Source organism: Humulus lupulus, chromosome 1 (assembly GCF_963169125.1).
Source record: "Humulus lupulus chromosome 1, drHumLupu1.1, whole genome shotgun sequence".
NCBI lineage: Eukaryota > Viridiplantae > Streptophyta > Magnoliopsida > Rosales > Cannabaceae > Humulus > Humulus lupulus.
In genome coordinates, this window is record NC_084793.1 from 306,367,170 (window position 1) to 306,387,858 (window position 20,689).

Genomic DNA, 20,689 nt, shown 5'->3' on the forward strand with positions numbered 1-20,689 from the left:
GGAGGTTTGAATGAGTGTTTGGAAGAGGTTTTGAGTTGATTTGAAGGGCTGGTTTGAGAGGGAAAACGTAGGGGAGTTTGCTGGTGCGTTGCTGGTTTTTGGGCTGATCAGGGTAATGAGCCGCGGCCTGGCTTTTGTGTGCCGCGGCCTAAAGTGGTTTCTGAGGCAATTATGTCTCTGTCAGGGGGATGAGCCGCGGCATGGCTATGGTGAGCCACGACCCATCAAGGCAGATTTGGCAAAAAATAGGTTTTTGGCCTGGGGATGCTTGCCATAGGCCTCGGGGTTGAACCTAGTACCCAGTTGAGTGGGGATTGATGTCCCGGAGGCTAGATATTGATTTGGGAACTTATGTTGATCATTTTTATTGATGATACCTTATATTTGGTTATGACTAGGTGACCGTTAAAGGACCAAAGGACTGATCATTCTCAAAGGTCGTTTCTTTTATTAATTCTCGCTCGAACCCAAGGTAAGAAAACTGCACCCCATAGGTGACATGCATGGCTATGATTGATGCATGTTGGATGTTTAAATGTAAACATTGATAGCATAATGAATGCCTGGCAATCTTGCCCATTTGCATATGATTATTACTGAGGTATGCTGGATGATTAAGTATGATGCATGTGATGCACGAGCAACATGTGATTAGGGCATGCCATGAATGATGAATATGAGATTGGTCAGAGCTTGAGTCTCTGGGTTTGTGCATGATCATGATTATGCTAGCAACTGTTAGTAAGCATGTTGAATGCCCTATTCCTGGATAACTGGCATATGATATATATTGATAGCATTGCTTACTTGTGCATGGTACTGACTAATTATTCAGACTTGGCAAAGGTGCTAGTATCAACTGTGAAGCTGTGACTCATTAGTCAGGTTCGGCAGTGGTACTGGGCACTGGTCACGTTACACTGACTCGTCAGTCAGAATTGGCAAAGGTGTTAGTATCAGCTGTGAAGCTGTGACTTATTAGTCAGGTTCGGCAGTGATACTGGACACTGGTCACATAGCGCTGACTCATTAGTCAGAATGGCCTTAGCGTGGATCACACAAGCCAACAGAGATTAGATCTAATCGACCATCAGCATTGAATGACTCAAGGAGCATTAATGCCAGACCGACCCCGAGGGTCGATGAATGAAATAAGTGCTTGGAGGCTAGTGGCTTACCTAGCAGCCACTCTCCCTCTTGAATCGTGTGATGTTCACTCATTGGTTTGAAAGTTTTACGCTCAGTGTGATTATAATGATGATCATTTGATAATGTTTATGTAAAGTGCTATGTTTTCTTGCTGGGCTTCGGCTCACGGGTGCTGTGTGGTGCAGGTAAAGGCAAGAGGAAGCTAGACCATCCTTGAGTTGAAGAGCTTAGGTGATGGCGTGTACATATGCAGCTGCTTGACTGCCACGGCCGAGGTTTAAAGTGGTACTAGGGTTGAACCCTGTTTTGCTGCTTAGAATAGCCTGTTGTAAATATTTTCTGTAATAAACTCTGAAATTTATATTTTCGGGATCCCAATGTATATACTAAACGTACTAGTGAAACGTTACATCTTAACCAAAGTTTTTAATTCCTAAACCGCTAATCATACTTAGTTCACGATTTTGGCCAAATAACTCAGTTAGCGAGTTTAGCACTGTTTACAAGGCACACCGTAACGGTCCCTGGAGTTTGGGGCGTTACAGTTTCCTTTATGCCCTTCCATTTTGTTCAGATGTGTTGTAATGACCCACTAATCTAGACTATTTGGACCATTAACGAAACTATACATAAAACTTACATTTTTACGAAAATACCATAATTTATTGAATAACTTGCAAAATAAGAGTTATTTACAAAGTAAATACCAAAACGGATATGGGATCCCATTGTCTTTAAAACAAAAACATAATTTAAAATAATAAAACATTGCATAATTAGTGCGGAAAATACATATAAAAAGACATAAAACCGAAACTACATCCTAGAATCGATTAACGCTCGGCCCCTTGACTCCATTCATCATCGATACACATCCTCCAAGCGTCACGAATCTTACCGCCTCTAAAGCTTATTTTCCTGCACATAAAACAGAAAGGAATGAGCCTAATGCCCAGTAAGGAAAATCTAACACAAAGTCATATACATAATTTCATAAGAAAGCATAAAGACTTAACATAATACATATAACATACACTTATTATAATGGCCATTATTACTTGGGGTCCCATAGACTAAACAAGCATATGCCCATGGGATTAGTGGGGTCCTACTAGCTAAGTAGGTCATATGCCCATAACCCATTTGGGGTATTGTTAGTCATATGGGTCATATGCCCAAGCCTACAAACATACACATATACATATCATAACACTTTTAATAACATAAAGCATATAGATAACTGATAACTCTACAAAATAGAGTTATTTTACCACTTTTTATGTGCTAATTGTTGCTTAATTCTTGAGTTTTTAATTGATTTATTAAGTTTTTAATTAATTTTGAATTTATTAGTCTTATTTTAATTTTATAGATTTTTGTGTGTTTTTATAGTTATTTTGTTGTAAAATGTTATAGTTTAATTATTTAAAATTAATATTGTTAAGTTATGAGTAAAAAGATGCAATTTTGAGCTTAAATGTTTAAGTAAATTAAATTTTAATTAATATTTTCATGGAACTTTTGTTGTGTATTTTATTATTAAAAATATTTAGTTTTAATTTAATTTATGTTGATTTTTGTAGAGGATTTGTTGCAGTTTTTGCTCTTGAAAAAAGCAAGAAAAATAAGAGAAAAGTAGTATTTTTGGGAGAAAGCTAAGAAAATTGGCATTTATGAAATTAAAAGCTCATTTGGGCCCAAGCCCAATAGCTTCTCCACCACCACCACGTTGAGCATCTCTTCATCACATGGCTGAAGCTCCAATCAATGCCTGGGCCATCAACACTCCACCAAAGCACTCAGCACATCATGCCTCACACCACCAAAGCACCCAAAGCCATCAGCCACAATCCCAAATGCCAGCCCACGCCAGTGCACCACCAGCCCCTTTATTTGTCTTGAGCCCAACAAAAGCTTGCTTTTGTACTCTTCTCTTTATTTAAAAATACCACTTTTTACCCCACTTTATACACATTTTACCCCAAAACATAATTATTACACCCTATAATTTACCCCTATTTACCATATTATAATTAATTAAATTAATTTAATCAATTTAATTAATTTGAATTGATTATTTTAATACCTTATTTGTGGCTATAAATAGGGAGTTTTGAAGACCATTTAGGGGGTCCATTCTTAGAGAGGTTACTATACCAAATTCTACACATTCAAAACCTCTCTACTATCTTCTTCTTCTTCTTCTTTTTGGTTATTTTCTATGTATTTTTAGAGGAAATTTTGGGGGTTTCTCCTCCAAATTTTCCTATTTATGTTGTAATTTTTTAGTTTGTATTTGCTATTCTAGTTATGAGTTTCTAATCTTTTTAAGATTATTAAGGTGATGATGAAACAATATGTAACTAGATAGTGTTTATTTTGTATGTTGATTTCCCATTTTGTGCAATAAAGTTTATGGAATTTTCTTCTTCAAATGTCTTCTTTCATCTTAAATATCATGTATTTTGGATTGTTAGCACATATTTACACTTTGTTCTTCATTAGTGCTAAAACATAATATTCTTTGTGTAAGATGTGTCATTAAATTGTACACATCCATGCTTAGAACAAAAATATTATGTTTTGCCTTATAAATAATGTTCATTGATTTATTTGTTATTTCATTAGATTGATTTACACTAAATGCTTTGAGATTATAATTTTGAAAAGTGAAGAAAAATCCTATCTTTTTAGAAGTAATTTGTGCTTAAAATTATAAATCTATTTAGAAAATGATAGTTTAAATTATTTTAACTATCACTAAAACTTGGGAATCAATATACTAATAAATATTATTAAACTTATATTTTGTGGATTTTAATCCTTAATAATCTTATTTTACCATCTTCATTTCTATTATTAATTTATATTTATATATATTGTCTTTTATTTATTTATATATATTGTCTTTAATTTCTATACTATTGTCTTTTATTATACAAAAATCACATCAATCTTTGGAGCTAGGTTAGAATTTATTACTTTTGATTTAAAATAGTTTTCTTTTTTATTTTAGACAACTCCTTTGGGTTCGATCTCGTGCTTACACGAACACTATATTCCATATACGATTCGTGCGCTTGCGAGTTATAAATATTTATAACATACCCGTTTTGGGTCCATCAATAACATAATCACATAACATGTTGATTCTAGCCTATTTCCTTACCAAAGTTACCGGGATTATGGACTGAGTTGGGACTTTTGGAACACTCCTAAAACCATAAGAAAGAGTGAGTCTAAAGAAAGGAGATGAAATGAAAGAGATGGAAAGACTAAACCATAAAAAAACATACTTACCGACTTATATGCTTAAGAGCTTGGATTCCCTAACCAAAATAAGAATAAGGTTAGGGGACTGAGTAGAAGGTTTTGAGAAAGGAAATAACATAAAATACATAAAGGAACTAGAGTTTTGGGTTTACCTCAAAGATTGCAAGATCAATCTAACCTCACCGAAATACTATAGAACTCACTTCCCAAAGTGTTTGATAAGCTTATGATGTTTAAGCTTATAGTTTTTCCCCAAACCAAGTGTTTACACTCTCACACTCACTTAACACTAGCAGCTTCTGAACTTAGAGCAAATGGTGAATAATGGCTGGGTACTAGGTCCTATTTATAGAGTTTGGGAATGAAAATATCTTGATTTTACTTGAATAAAAATAATGGCTTTTTAGGTGAAAATCATTTGAATAATCGTTCAGCAGAGGCTGAAGACTCGTTCAAAAGATGTTGTACTGTTGAAGGAGTTTGAATGGCTGAAAGGAAAAGAATTCAAAAGTATTTGAAAACATACTGGTGGAGGCGATATATCGCCCCCTATAGGCGATATATCGCCTGGACCTTTGTTCCCGAGGCGACCGTGCATCGATTCGTGTTTTCCGTATCTACGTGCTGCGATATATCGCCCCCTATAGCTGCGATATATCGGCATACGCTGAATATTTAAACACGAATTTACACATTTTTAGCTAAGTTTGAATGGAGTAAACAGCCTTGACTAAGCCCTCAACGTACTCAAAGCTGCTGACTGACCCTATAACATTCAAACTTTACCCTTATTTAATTTAATCCTCAAAAATACTTAATCCTTAATTACCATTCAAAACATGTGCTTAAAATCCTATTGGTTGATGTCTAAACCTTATAATATAATAATATAATCCTAAATATCAGTCACATTAATCAAACCTTAGGTTATACTTAATATTCTTAAACTATAGGTTAAACTTAGAAAATCTATAAGTATTACTATGAGTGTTCAAATAATTCCCGGTCTGAACCAAAAATCCATAGTAACAAAGATAACACTAAACATACTATAATACTACTAAACAAATAGCTAAGTAAAGTTCTTGGACTCTACATGTGTGCGGGCAAGGGTGCTGAAAATCGATTCCACTGTTGTGCAATATGTTAGAAAATGTTTGATATTCTCCTCCCTAGTTTGATCTTAGTGCCTTAATCTTCCTGTTAAATCTATTTTCAACTAGTGCTTTGAATTGATTAAAGGCCAATAAAGCATCTGATTTACTTTGAGAGGGAACAACCATGTATATCTACTATGATCATCCACAAAATGAATATAGTATTTGAAACTTGTGTGTGATAATATAGGGGCTGGTCCCCATAAGTTAGTGTGAATTAAATCCAACACATTATCTGCTCTACTGCTTGAATTTGTAAATGGCAAAAAGTGAGATTTTCCATATTGAGAAGCATCACAAAATAAAGAATTTTCATTTATTCCAGTCTCTACCTTCAATAATCTCGCTTTTTTTTTTTAAATACTCTTATATATATATGTACATTTTTATTTAGGGATATTTGCAGCGTAAATATCTAATGTTTTACACTTGTTACAATTAATACCTAATTTTTTATTTTTACGACAAAAATACTCAATGTTCAATATATGTTAAAGATAAATAACTAATATATTTTCTTTGCGTCAAAAATACTTAATGTTTTTAAAACATTACTTTTTTCAATACTTCCTTAAATGGAGCTGATAAGTGTTGACTCACCAGATATGTATAATTATGTAATTTAGTATTTTTATTATCAAAATATGTATCTTTTAATTTTTTATTAATTTAAAATGTCTTTTCAATTCATTTTTCTAATTTAAAAAATATATTTTTTAAAAATAAATAAATATGAAATTGACGATTATAGAGTGACAAATGTCTGCTTATTCAATATGCTTAACAGTTCCAACACAGGAGGTACTGACAAGTAATATTTTATCAACTCTAGGTATTTTTGCCGCAAAGAAAAAATATTAAGTATTTATCAATAACATATATTGAGCATTGATTATTTTTCCCGTAAAAATAAATATTAGGTATTTAAGTGTAACAAGTGTAAAATATTGGGTATTTATGCTGCAAATACACTTTTTATTTATTTATTTAGGATTCATTTTTCTTATTCATATTTAAAGAGTTTAGAGGCTCAATTTCCTATTTCACTTGTCTCACTTTGGATGTAAAAATGGGCATATAGCTATCCATGTATTGGTATGTCTAGTATGTGATTTTTTTTCTTTTTTCCTTCAAGTGATGAATTATTGTTGTTTGTTTAGGTACGTGGTTGCACAATGATAGACTCTCAATCTTTAACTTTAAAAAATACCAGTTCAATTAAGAAGTCTCAAAGCACCACTGAGGAGTCACCAAAATCTGAAAATTCATTTACAGATCATGAATATATGGAATTTGTTCTTAAAAACATTGAGGTGTCACCAAACTCTGAAAACTACTGCTTTTCTAAGCTTCATGATGTACCTGCTAATATCACTGGTGAAACTGAAAAGTGCTCGAAGGTACCAGCCTATGTCATTCCCTTTCTCTGAGAAAGATTTCATCTTTGTGCTATTAGTTTTATTATTAATACATGTTATTCTTCTCAGTCTGAGTGTCTTTTTAAACCACCATTTTGTTGTACTGTTCTATACACATATCCATAGTAGTATTATGTATCAAATTTATAATTGGTGATTGTTTGTGCAGGTGTGTCAACCTCCAAATAATTCTCAAGCACCACCTTCAAGATTAATTCCTGTGAAGATTGAGATAAGCGGTTCTGTCACACCAGAGGAAACAGAACTTAAGCTCATTTGAACTATACATGTCTCAAACCAAACACAGAGATCTAAAGAATCCAATCCAGTTGCTCCTGTGCATTGCCTTATCAATCTAGAGTCACCAAATTCCACCATTATTCCTTCCATGACTATTGATGTTGAACAGACACCATTGGAGGATACCATCAATGCTTCAAATTTCGCTAAGCAATCTGAGGGATCTAAAGAATTCAGCCTAGATAACACTCTTCAGTACACCAGCAATCTACAGCAATCTGGTTCAGCACCAGCTGATTCGATAAACATTGCTGCTGAACAGACTCCGCTTGAGGAGGCTGCAGTAACTTCATTTTTGGCTAAGGAGAAGCCTCAAGGAAATTCAAGCTATGATAGTCCAATGAAGGACAGTGTAAACCAAACTCGTAGTGTTAGCTTAACTGAAGTGGCTGCTATGTGTAATGATGACGATTCTAGTATGGATGAAGTGGGTTCTCATTCTTCCTTGGTTACAATTGGTGGATATAAGATTAAGCAAGCATCAGTACCTCTTCTTGAAGCCATTTTCCAAAATTATGGAGATATTGCTGCAAACTGTACTCTAGTGAGTACTCAGGGTCGCTCGCGATTTTTGGAGGACGTTTGTGAGATTGTGAAAACATTGCAAGATCCTAACTTCTTAAAGATCACTCAAGAAGAGATCCAAAGCAAGTTTGATTATGTCTGTGACCTTTTGAACCTTAACATTCAAGTTTGGTGGCTTCAAAAGAGGCTTGCAGATATCCTTGAGGCAAAGCAGTTTGTGAAGCAATCTTCCACTTTGAAATGGGAGAAAGATAAACAAATGGAAATGATCAGTGAGAAGGAGAGAGAGTTGAAGTTATATGAAGAAAAAATCAGCATGATCAAGGAAGAGCTAGCTGCAGCAAATGCTAAGGCTGATGGGATCAATGATAGATACTGTTTGGCAAAACGAAAAGTCATAATGATTTATGAAAGCTTATTGGTGGATGGTCTGGTATAAGTATGATCTTCATTCCCTTATTCTAATGTGCTTGAAAAGATAGATGAACAAAACTAATATGTAATGGTGAAAACTCTAACTTCTTTCTTCTTTACAAGTTACAGTCACTTGGTTATTGTTAGACTAGTTTTGGTATGTTTTTATGGCGTGTTTTAAGATGCAATTTTAATCTTTATTTGGTTTTGTGCGATATTATGCCGGTGTTTATTGTGTTTTCAGGATTAAGTGTGGTTGTGAAGGATATAGCTTGAAATTGGAGGAAAAGCGCTTATTTCTTGAAGAAACGGTGTTAAACGGGCTAAGGAATGGAAACTAGGCGAAACCGGGGGTCAAATTGATGATTTGGTGAAAAGTTGGAATTAGAGCCGTAGCTCTATGGTGTAGAGTCGCAGCCCTAAGAGTTTCAGAGAAGAAAAAAAAATATGTCAGCATTAGAGCTGCAGCTCTATCCGATAGAGCTGAGGCTCTATAAAATCTGAATTAGAGTTGCGGCTCTATCAAGTAGAGCTGTGGCGCTACAAGAAGTCAGAGACGAATCCCAGATCGCAAAATGCACTAGAGCTGTGGCTCTATCACATGGAGCCGCGGCGCTAGTCCATACGGAAGCCGAAGTTAGGGCATTTTTCAAGGGCAATTTTGTCCTTTTGCACATAATTAATTAGGGATTATAAAAGCTTTCTTAATGATGTTTTTAAAAAGGAGATTAACCCTAGGAGACGGCTGAAGGCACATTGTGGAGGATTGCAAGTGGAGTCGAAGAATTCATTACATTTTTCTTCTTTTCTACTTTGAATTTCTGTATTTTGGATGCTTTTCATTTCTTCTATGGTTATTATGAATTTAATCATGAACTAAACTCTTTTTCTAGGGTGTTAATGGATTCTCCTGAACCTTTATTTTAAATTAAGGCAAGTTGTATGATTTCAATTTTATCTTGTGATTTATTCAATTTGATTATAATGCTTGTGAATGATTGATCACCATTGACATGAAATATATGATTTTGATTCGAAATCTGAGAAGTGAGAATTGAATATGCTATAATTGAATAAACATAGATTTCATATTAGGATGAGAGTACATGTGTGGTCTGTGTAGTTTTAGAGTTGTTAATCTTAATGCCTATCTTATGTTTATTTATCACAGAGATGTAGAAAATTTGCATAAGATTGAGACTTATATATCCTAGTACGAATATAAGTTATTATTGTTGACCTGCTATCACAAGAGAAAAATTGAATAGTAAGATTTGTGTTAATAAGAATTAAAGAGGATGGTTGATGAAATTGATTGTCCTAGTTTTTAATCCATTGAATTTTCTTAACGTTGTTTATTTTCAGTTCTTGAAGTTCATTTTAGATTTTTGGTTTTACAATTTTAGTTAATTCTTGAGACTCAATTATCGTAAGCCAAATAGAAATAAGAATTAATTTTTGGTACTTAATATACAGTTCTTGTGGGAACGATCTCACTTACTCTTTATTACTTGTTACGATTACGTGCACTTGCGTATCGATTTTACACAACAGTTATGTTTACAATACTATCATATAGAATAGAATCATGTTTCTTGCTTTAATTTGATATTTTACTATGCTAGCTAGTTAAGTCTTTAATGTCTTTGAGATGGAAAAACGACACTGGCTTGAGATACCATCTTAGAAAACGACATTACTGGAGAATGATTGTACCTTGAAAAACGACAGCATCCATGTAAAATGGCAACTAGTTACTGGGATTTCTCCATCTTAAAATGTAATAGAAATTATAAAAGAAAAATAATTCTTTTTTAAGGACAAAAATAGTGCGTTTTTTTCTTTGGAGAAATATAGTGTTACAACTTGGTTGGAATGGAGGAAAGAAAATATAGAATAGATCAATGTTTAAAATACCGCTTTTACGCCTCAAGGCGTTTTGTTTTTGTGAGGCGAGGCGTACGCCTCAAGGCGCATTGAGGCGTATGCCTTAAATATTTAATTAAAAATATATTTATATAACATCTAAAGATATAAAGTAAGATCAATGTGTCTTATAAAACTCAAACATAGAATAAGAAATGTCATAAAACTCAAACATACCATAAAATATAGAATAAGAAATATTATAAAACTCAAACATAGAATAAATAATGTCATAAAATGTACTCAAACATAGAAGCTGTAGTCTACTATGGAAAGAAGCTTCAGCAGCTATGCAGAGAGGTAGGGAGGAAGGCAGGCCGGTTTCATTTTTGGCAGGTTTTTGGGCTAAGGAGATGAACAAAAGGCAGAGGAGAGGAGATGAACGAGAGGGAGAGGAGAAGCTGAGTGAGTGAGTTGTTAGGGTTTGTAATTTTATTTGTTTTAAGTTTTATTGGGCTTGTTAAAATATATGTTTTAAGTTTTATTGGGTTTGGGCCTATTTAAGATAAGTTTTTTTTTTTTTTGCTTATTTAGACCAGTTTTTTATGTTGGGTCTTTTTGGGCATAAAAAAGCCCATTACGAAATACACCCCACGCCTCAGCCAATTTCCGCCTTACCCGCCTCAACTCAGCGCCTCACCTCTGCTAAGCAAGGCGCACGCCTTGGTGCATTTTTTTTTCGCCTCACGCTAAGGCGTGCCTCAAAACCGTTTTTTTAAACATTGAAATAGATAAAAAAAAATATATTGTTATTTGGCATCTTAAGGTGCCCAACAACACATGAGGTGTTACCTCATAATTGGTTAACGATATATCATAATACTTATTAAATTCAAATAAGTGGGACCCGATATTGGATTGCACCAATAGCTATATATCACCTACTTGTGGTGTTGGGCACCAGTGGTACTCTTTAGCAATTCTAAAAAAAAAAATAGGAGAGATAAAATGGAAAATATATTTCCTTTGATAGTTATTTGGTATGTGAGTGAAAGAAAGAAAATTTATTTATTTTGAAATTACTATATTACTCTTATATTGAAGAAAAATAAATTAATAATTACTTTCCTTTGTGTTTATAAAACTTTCCTCTCCAATAGAAGAGGAAAAAATTTAATGGCCCCACCCAAAAAATTTCATTCACTTTTCTCTTCCTTCTCATTTTCTTTCCTACCAAGGCATCAAAAAAAATTCACAACACTGTATATGTTTTTTTTAAAAAGAACAAGAAAAGCATGCTACAAACAGTTAACAACACTGACTTTAGTTGGAAAATTGGTTTTTTCTTTCCTGCAATAAAAATTAAATTATTTTAGTGTGTCGTCGCAGGTTCCATTTTGTATATTCGTACATTACTGATCTCTCTGTGGTTGTTGATTATACAAATATATATATATATATATTATCTTTTCTTGGAACACTGATTGCATATATTAAGTCATTTTCAAGTCCCAGAAGAAATAGAAAAGATGACAATAACAGATAACAGAGCACTCAAGTCAAGTCAAACCATAATTTTATTCACTTAAAAATTCAATTTCATTTATTCACTTATTCAAATTGTTGCCGAAGAAACACTCTGAATCTTCAAGAAATACTCACAAAAGAAAATAGCAATTAAAATTGCCCAACGCAAGACACAACACAAAGATAACTTAGAAAAACACAATAGATGTCATTTCATCAACTTCTCCACTTATATAGTGATCTAGTAACTGTTGATCCTTCTGCAGTTCTTTCTGATCTCTCCCCTTGAACCAGTCAGTGGAGAAATATTTCCCATCTTAACCATTGACTTGGCAAAGTGCTCAAAGAAGAGCTCATTGTTCTCAGCATACTGAATCACCAAGTTCTTGGAGGCTTCACTACTGGTCACAAGAACTTGATCAGAGCTCAAAAGACCCTTTGAGGCCAACAAGTTCTTGTAGTAGGTGTTGTCAAACTTGGTTGGGCTAACAAAGTCCAAGAAGAACAGGTTCTGGTCTGAGCCGGATCTCGGGCACCGGTTTCTCAGCTCTGCAGCATAGCTTGGGTGAAGGGTGTAGTCTGGTCTGCCATTGCCTGTTTGGTTGTAAAGTCTCTGCCTGAAGCTGGTGCAACGAGAATCTCCGATGGTGTGGCTTCCTGCAACATTGTTATTATAACTATGTTATGATCAACTTAGTAGAAAAAGACAGTTGAAAAAAGAGAATAAAAGTAGTGAACAAAGTGTACCAGAGAGAGCAACAAGATCAACCAAGTCAAGTCCTTGACGTTTGAACTTGGTGAGAATGGTTTGGAAAGTGTTGTTTGGAGCTGGGATATCGTTGTTTGAGCCACTTAAGCTTGCTCCTCTGGCATCTCTTCTTCCAAGAGGGACTTCCCAGTTGGGTCCACCACTCTGTAAAAATCATACCAAAGCCACTCTCCTAGTCAATATTGGTTATGCCAAAACTTTAAAACGTCACACAAGTTAGTGTATTGACTTACGATAACAGTAGAATCTCTAGCAGCCAAAGCCAAAATATCAGCACAAGATACAGTGTTGGGACACTCCCTCTCAAGTGCAGCCTTAATCTCATCAAGTACTTCGAATCCTCTAGCTGAATTCTTGTTCGGGTTGGACCTTTTCTCGGTCACTATTTTCCCATTGCTGTCGAGCAACAAAGATGCATCACAGCCCTGAGAACAAAGTAGATGAAAGTATTTGATTAATTATAGTAATCATATAGTACTAGTAGCAAGGCTTTTGGTTCATTGATCATATTTACCTTAACAAAACAATCATGAAAGTGCAGCCTAAGCAAGGAAGCAGCCATGCGAGCCTCTCTAGCTACAGCCATGGCTACAACTGACTTGACAATCTCCTGAGCTCTGGGGCATGAGTGGTCGTAAAACTGCGGGTACAGATAACCGCCTTGATACTTGTTACACAAGCAAAGTGGGGTAAAAGCAAGGAGAGAAAGAACTAAGAGGAAGCTCAAAGATTGCTGAGCCATAATGTTTTGTTCTCTCAATCAAAACTCTCTAAGGACACAAAAGAAACACTTGGTATCTTTTTTTTCTTTTGTAAGATGAGAGAAGAAGATCACAAGACTTGGTTTGATGGTATTGAAGGGAACCTTAAAGGGTATTTATAGGACTGAGTTTGTGGAATAAGTCTATGAAGATATATTAAAAAAAAAGAGAACAAAGCTGGAGTTGTTAGATAGCTAAGTTTAACTTTACACTAATATGGCATAACGATACAAAGCTAAAGCAGGTTGGAGTTGGTAGAAATTTCCATGCTTAAGGTGTACTAGTCCATAATGATGTCTAAACCAATGAAACAAACAATCTTTCTAATAATTTTTAAAATTTACAAGATTGGTGGAAGAGTTCCAAGGTAATTTCATGAAGCAAACTAACTTGAAACTAAAGTATCCAATTGCAGAAAGTTCTTGGTAAATAACACCAAGTCTATTGTTACTATCATTTTGAGCAAGAAACGAGAAAAAGTCTAACAACAATTGAGCAATAATAGAAGGTTTTATGTATACGAAGTGTTATGATTGTTTGAATTTTTACAAGGGTTAAGTTGGTAGACAAGAATCGTGATGTTGCATCTAAAAATCAATTGTTGATTAGTGGCGTTACACATATTTTTATTAATGGTTCAATATTCTTACACTTATTCTATATGAGACACAATAGTCTAATATCACCCTTCAAGATGGTGGCGATTTTTCGCTCACTAATCTTGAATCACCTGATCACAAGTGGCTCATTTTTTTTTCAGCTCGCTTATTTTTTTTATCTCAAGTGTATTTTTGCACTATGCGGATCGCAGATCTCAAGTGTCTTTTTGCACCATGCAGATCTCGTGCGGCTTGATTCACTCTTTTAGATCGGTGTAGATCGAATGTCCGCTAGGGAATTGGCTTTTGATACCATAACAAGAATCACGAGGCTCCATCTAAAAACTAATTGGTGATTAGTGAAGTTGCACATGTTCTTATTAATGGTTCAATATTCTTACACTTATTTCATGTGGGGCTCAGTAAATGTGGGACTCAATAATATGAATAATATGAAAAGTACCATTGAGATTTTTTGTGATAATTATTATGTTATTATTTCATGTTTTACCAGTTCCATTCCATGAGTTTGAAAATCAATTAAATAGTCAAACCTTATAAAAGGTCCCCCAGTGGAAGCAGACTCACCTGCTCTGTTGACAAAAAAAAATATAATCATAAATGATTGACTAGGAAAATGCCTACCGTATATAGTACCTGGAATCCTCATTTGAATATGTAAAGATATATGTATAAATATATAGATATGTTTATATATATATTGATATTATTGAGGCAGCTATATAAAAGATTGTAGAAAGATTGAAACAATCATATACTTCCAAAACCTTGTTCTTTTTACTTTATTTATTACCCTAATTGGAGTCATTGATCGAGTTAATTTATTATTTTGTCAAACAAGAGGGTGATTTTAGTTTGTGTTATTCGTAAGCAAAATGCCTATGGACCTCGTCATAATTATATAGCTAGGTTTAGTAGTACAATAAGACAAAGTAAATTATGACTTGTGAGCTTACGTACTTTTCAATTATCTCATTTCCTATGTTATGAATGTTCCAAACTATTGTCAAACAAAAGCTCACGTTTAATCAATTAATAGAAAGTTAACAAAATTTATTAGTAAATAAAAATTGATAAATATCAAGTTTGTTTTGTTCGGACGACTTAATTCTGTGGTCTCAAGTTGTTTTGTCTAAATTTTTAGGGTAAATTTGTCTTATATCGATTTGCTTTGTTTCTTAGTGATTCGTATTTGAACTTTGGATACTTTTTGGCGAGACAATTAGCTTGTTGGTTGGCAATAATTCATCCGCTTATGTTTCTTTATTTGTACTTCATTTCACTTATAAAAAAAAAGATTAATAGTAAGTTAATTATAGTTGTGTTTGGTAAAATTTTTGTTTTTGAATTTTTTAAACACAGAAATAAAAATATAATTTTTATTTTTGTTTCTTTATTTCTAAAAAATAAAAATATGTTTGATAATTTTTATTTTTTGTTTAACAATACAAAATGATGTGTTGATTTGAAGAAGAGAAGAAAAACAAAAAACGAAAAGTCGAAAACTATTTAAAAAAAATTTGTAAGAGAAAAAATTCTATTTTTAAAATTTAATGAATTTTAATTAATTATTTTTAAAATAATAAATAAAAATAGAGTTACCAAATACTATTTTATGTTTAATTATCAAATTTTTAATTAATTAAATAAAAAACTATTTTTTAAAATATTACCAAATAGCACATATGTATTAACTCTTCAATTAATTTTTTTACCTCCTTTCAAAATAAATAAATAAACTTTTACAATATAAATTTTTTAAAGTAAATGGTCTCGGAAATGTGTATAGTGAATTAAATGGTTAAAGTTAATGATTGAACAAAAAAATAAAATAAAATAAAGAGTATTATTGTGGAAACTATGGCAGTAGTACTACAATAATCGGTTAAATTTAATAATCTAATATAAAATTTAACAAAATGTCACAACAATTGATAATAGGCACCATATGTATACATAGCCATATTATAAAACAAATACTTTATTAAAAATTTGGATATAAAAATAAAAGTTTCAAGTTGTGGATAAAAAGTGAAAGGGATAGGTAATTTCCACGAATTTGATAGTGTTATATTTTACTCATTGAACATTGGGATATGATTTGATACCCTATAAAAGTGGTTATGTTTTTATTTCTTGCGTTGAAAACTTTTTTATTCAACTTTACATTTTGGCTTTTATATATATAAATATATATATATTTATATATAAAAAATAAGAGAGCTTTTTTAATAGACTTTACTTTAAGCTCTACCGGTAGGACTCTCGGTGTTTACAACTCATGAATAGTTTTCAACGCGACTTTTTTTTATGACCGTGTATATAGTAGCTATTTAGAGCATCCTGCAAATTTTCATAAAATTTCAAATAGTTTACAGTACCGAAAACTAAGTTCAAACATGTTGTTGAACGTGTGACTAATTTTTTTTATGCGCGTAGAAAACAACATGTTTAAACCTAGTTTACGGTACTGTAAATTATTCAGAATTTTCTGAAAATTTACAGGATGCTCTAAATAACTACAATATACACGGTCATAAAAAAAAGTCGCGCCAAAAACTGTTCACGGAGCAAAAAATACTAAAAATCCTATCGGTAGGACTTAAAATGAAGACCCTGTATATATATTTATATATATATGCATACCCTTTTAATTTTCAATTCCTCCCAATCAAAAAACATGGTAATAAATTATAGGTGGTATTCGTTGTGTGTGTCGGGACATAGGGAAAAAAACAATTCTACAACAAGATAAAGAAGAATATTGATTAGGTTAATCTTAAAAAATAGTAACTATAAATTAAAAAAATCTTGGTGGGGTAGGAGAGCTACTAAGTACTCCTTTTTAGGCTCTATTTCTTCAATCGCAAGAGAGTATATCTTCATTTGCAAGAGAAAGATTAAGAGAATATTAATTAGCATCTTTTCATTGTTCACACTTACCATTGGATTTTGATAATCATGCTTAAATCGTTTGATTGACTTAATCATTTTTTTAAATGCAAACAAGTTTCACGACAAAATTAACATCTAATTAATTATCATTTCCATGCAACACGTACCAGAAAAACTTGTATAATATTAATCTCAATCTTTGGCATATTAACTCAAAAGGTTAAAATAAAATTTAGTCAAATAATTTACACTAAATTGTTAATTTAATTTAGGACATATATATATATATATAGATAGATAGGATGCCGCCCCTAGCTTTTCAGGGGTCTTAAGCAAATTTTTTAAATGGGGGTATTTTTTATTTTTGAAAATCAACCTTTTTAAATAGGGTTTATATTTTTTAAATTATAAGTTTGTCTCATTACCGGTTTATTTTGTGTTTTGACAAATTATTTTTTGGACTGTGTTTTCTAAAATAGTTCAAATAGACCCCTAAACCTTATTTTGATCAAAGTTTTTTGAACTAAAATCACAAATAATTCATCAAACTAACAACTCAGAACAAAAATACAGTCATTCTGCCTAAGAACTGTGTTGTTATATTCAATTTTTTGTTCATCAAAATCAGGTTTAGGTGCATATTTGAATCATTTTACAAAACACAGGGTCCAAAAAATAATTTGTCAAAACACATGGTCCAAACAGGTAATGAGGCAAAACACAGAGTCTAAAAATGTATAAACACTTTTAAATATTAGATAAATTGTTGAAAGATAATAAAATACACTAACATTTTATAGAGTAAAATTATATATCTCTTTTATATAACGGAAATTCTTATTTTTAACGGTTTGTTTTGTTAACTTTAACAGAACACTCTAAATACTTAACAGAATATACTTTTAAAATTAACTAAAATTAGATATTTATTGATTATACTAATATAAATTCAAATATTATAAAATATCATTATTATATTAATATTTAATATAAGACTACATATATATAATGATTACTAGATATAAGCAACGTGCAATATTCACGTTTACTTAGTTTTATTTATAGAATTTATTAATTATTTTTATTAATTTGAGAGTGACAACAAAAGATTATATATTATATGTTTAATATAATATTAAATATTATACGTGGATTTTAAATTTAAGTTTCTTGCTAGTTTTAAAAAAAAAAAGCAATTTGTTCCTAATTCACAGTAGATTATATTATTTAATAAAAATAATTAATAAATTTTATAAATAAAACTAAGTAAATATGCATATTACATGTTGCTTGTATCTAGTATTATTATAATAATGATATATCTATAACATTTGAATTTATATTAATATAATTAATAAATATCTAATGATATTTTATAATATTTAAATTTATATTAATATAATTAATAAATATTTAATTTTAATTGATTTTAAAAGGAGATGTTTACATAAATATGGGAAAAATATATATAGTTTTTAAATTTATGGGAAAAAAAATAATTGTACAAAATATAGTAAGTTTTGGAAAAAAAAGTTTAAAATATGGTAAATAAATTACCATAAACTTAATTCTCGTATTTTCTCTTCTCTCCTCACTATCTCTCTCTCCTCTTCTCATTTCTTTCTTTCTCCTCCCTCATTTCTTCCTCATTTCTTATTTTCTTTCTCACGATCTCTCCTCAGATTTCTTCCGGCGATGCTACCTCCGCCGCTGCCTCCGACGACGACGAACTGGTTCTTCTTCTTCTTCTTCTTCTTCTTCTTCTTCTTCTTCTTCTTCTTCTTCTTTCTTTCTTTCTTTCTTTCTTTCTTTCTTCTTATTCTTCTTCTTCTTCTTCTTCTTTTTATTCGGTCTTTCTTATTCTTTTCTTTCTTTCTTTAAATCTAGTTTTATTCTTTTTCTTCTTTTTCACATTTGATTTTGAACTTCATATTTGATTTTTCTGGGTTTTTTTTTTCTAAATCTGTTTAAGTAACCAGGTACTTGACTTCATATTTGATTTGATTTAAGAAATGTACTTAAGAAAAGTTGACTGCTATTATTTAATGTAGACTAGGGTAGTATAAGAAGCTAGGTAGTTGAATATTTTAGGGTGTTAAAAGCTTAGGTTAGCTGATTAGTTTTTTTGGTTGAAAATGGCAAAAGTTGTCAAAAGGTTCTTCCCTGTGATGTTTAGATCAATTGGATGTAGGTTTAGCAGCCAAACGTTCATCAAATAAGGTTCTAACATAAATATTTATGTGTTTATTAATTATTTAAAGAAATAGAACTAGAACATTTGCTCAAAAATGTATCGATAGGTTTACAAAATTTATTCATAATACAAGTACAAGAAATAAAAAAACAAGCAAACAAAACTTTTGATTTTTCTGGGTTTTTTTTCTTCCAAATCTGTTTAAGTAACCAGGTACCATGACGCCTTCATATCTGATTTTTTTTAGACCTATGAGTAACCAGTTACGATAACGATTAATTTAGATTTGATTTTGTTTTTACACTTGACTAAATAACCAGGTACTACCATAGCAATTAGTTTTTTTTTTAGATTTGATTTTTTTTCAAACCTCGCTGTAACCAGTTACGATTATGATTAGTTTAGATTTTCTATTTGATTCTTATTTTTTTCCAAGTCTGGCTAAGTAATCATTTACCAATGCAACTGTCTCTGTTTTTTTTTTCATTTTTTTTCAGACCTAGTTGTAACCAGTTACTTTCAAGATCAATTTAGTTTATTTTTTTCATATCATTTTTTTTTCTTCCAAATCTCACTGAGTAACCAGTTACAATTTAGTTGATATTTTGATAATGGTGCATTACTTAAAAAAATAAAAATTATTTTTATAGTTGTAACCAGTTACTACAACACCTCTTAAATAATAAAACTGATTTTTATAGTTGTAACCGGCTACCACACATCATTAAAAAAATAGACAGTGGCATACGATTATTATCACAAAAAAAATCAAAATTGTTTTGATAGGGGTAACCAATTACTGTGGATAAAATATTAATTAAAGAAGATAAAAAATGGAAAAAAAAAAAAGAAGAAGAAATGAGAATAAAAAGTATGGTGATGAATGGCTTAGTTTTTTCTTTCAAATAATAATGTAAAAAGATATTTTATCAAAAATAAATGATAAAAATTAACACAAATATATTAAAATTATTAAAATAATATCAAAATATAAATGATACTTGCTTGATGATGATTGATTTCTTCTCTTCTTTGGAGGAGCAGTGGTGGAAACAATTGAGGAAGTGAGAGTAGCAGTGGATGAATTAGGCTGTTGTAATATGCAATGCAAACACTTTCTAATATATCTCGAGGAAAATAAGATGAAGATGATGAAGAAGAAGAAGAAGAAGAAGAAAAATAAGATAAGATCAATCCAAATTATATGAAGACACATCCATATGAATTTGAAAACCCAGCAACAACTTTCAAACAACTAAGAAAAAAAAAATCAAAGCATATGAAGAGAAAAGAGAAATGGATATATAGATAGATAAATATAGAGAGACAATGAGAATCCGAAAAATCAACAAAAGAGAAAAGAACAAAAAAAAATAATACTACCAATAATAATATAAGAATAATCAATACAATCGTTTTCTTTTTAATATGTCTTAGCTTTTTCTTTCAAATAATTATATAAAAAAATATTTTATCAAATATAAATGATAAAAATTAACACAAATAGATTAAAATTATTAAAATAATTTTAAAACATATCAAAAATAGGTACTAAAAATGAATAAAAGATAAAATATGGTATACAAATAAAGTTTTACTGGGAAAAAAAATCCCATAAAAATGTATACAAAAAAAATACGCCATAAAAAACTTTAAAAAAAAAACTAACATATTTTTCAAAGTTTATAAAAAAATCTCACAGTGTAATTTCATCTTTTTGTAAACTTTACTTTGGGCTATTAGGTTAAGGCTGATGGATTGGGCTAGAACCCACGAGTTTTAAGGCCCAAGTCCATGACTGGTGAACCCCCACAAGTCCGC

At 31.5% G+C, this 20,689-nt stretch overlaps 2 protein-coding genes across 2 annotated transcripts; one reads left to right on the top strand and one right to left on the bottom strand.

The window, feature by feature from the left end:
* Positions 1-7,385: 7,385 nt before the first annotated feature.
* LOC133781228 (uncharacterized) lies at positions 7,386-8,261 on the top strand. The gene has a single exon (XM_062220291.1). The coding sequence runs from the start codon at positions 7,386-7,388 to the stop codon at positions 8,259-8,261; it is 876 nt and encodes a 291-aa protein (XP_062076275.1).
* Positions 8,262-11,661: 3,400 nt separating this feature from the next.
* LOC133812697 (peroxidase 72-like) lies at positions 11,662-13,253 on the bottom strand. The gene is made up of 4 exons (XM_062246494.1): positions 12,913-13,253; positions 12,632-12,823; positions 12,377-12,542; positions 11,662-12,286 (listed from the first exon to the last, which is right to left on the bottom strand). Exons 1-4 carry the CDS (start codon positions 13,138-13,140, stop codon positions 11,871-11,873), a joined length of 1,002 nt encoding a protein of 333 aa, XP_062102478.1. The 5' UTR covers positions 13,141-13,253; the 3' UTR covers positions 11,662-11,870.
* Between the last annotated feature and the right edge of the window lie 7,436 nt (positions 13,254-20,689).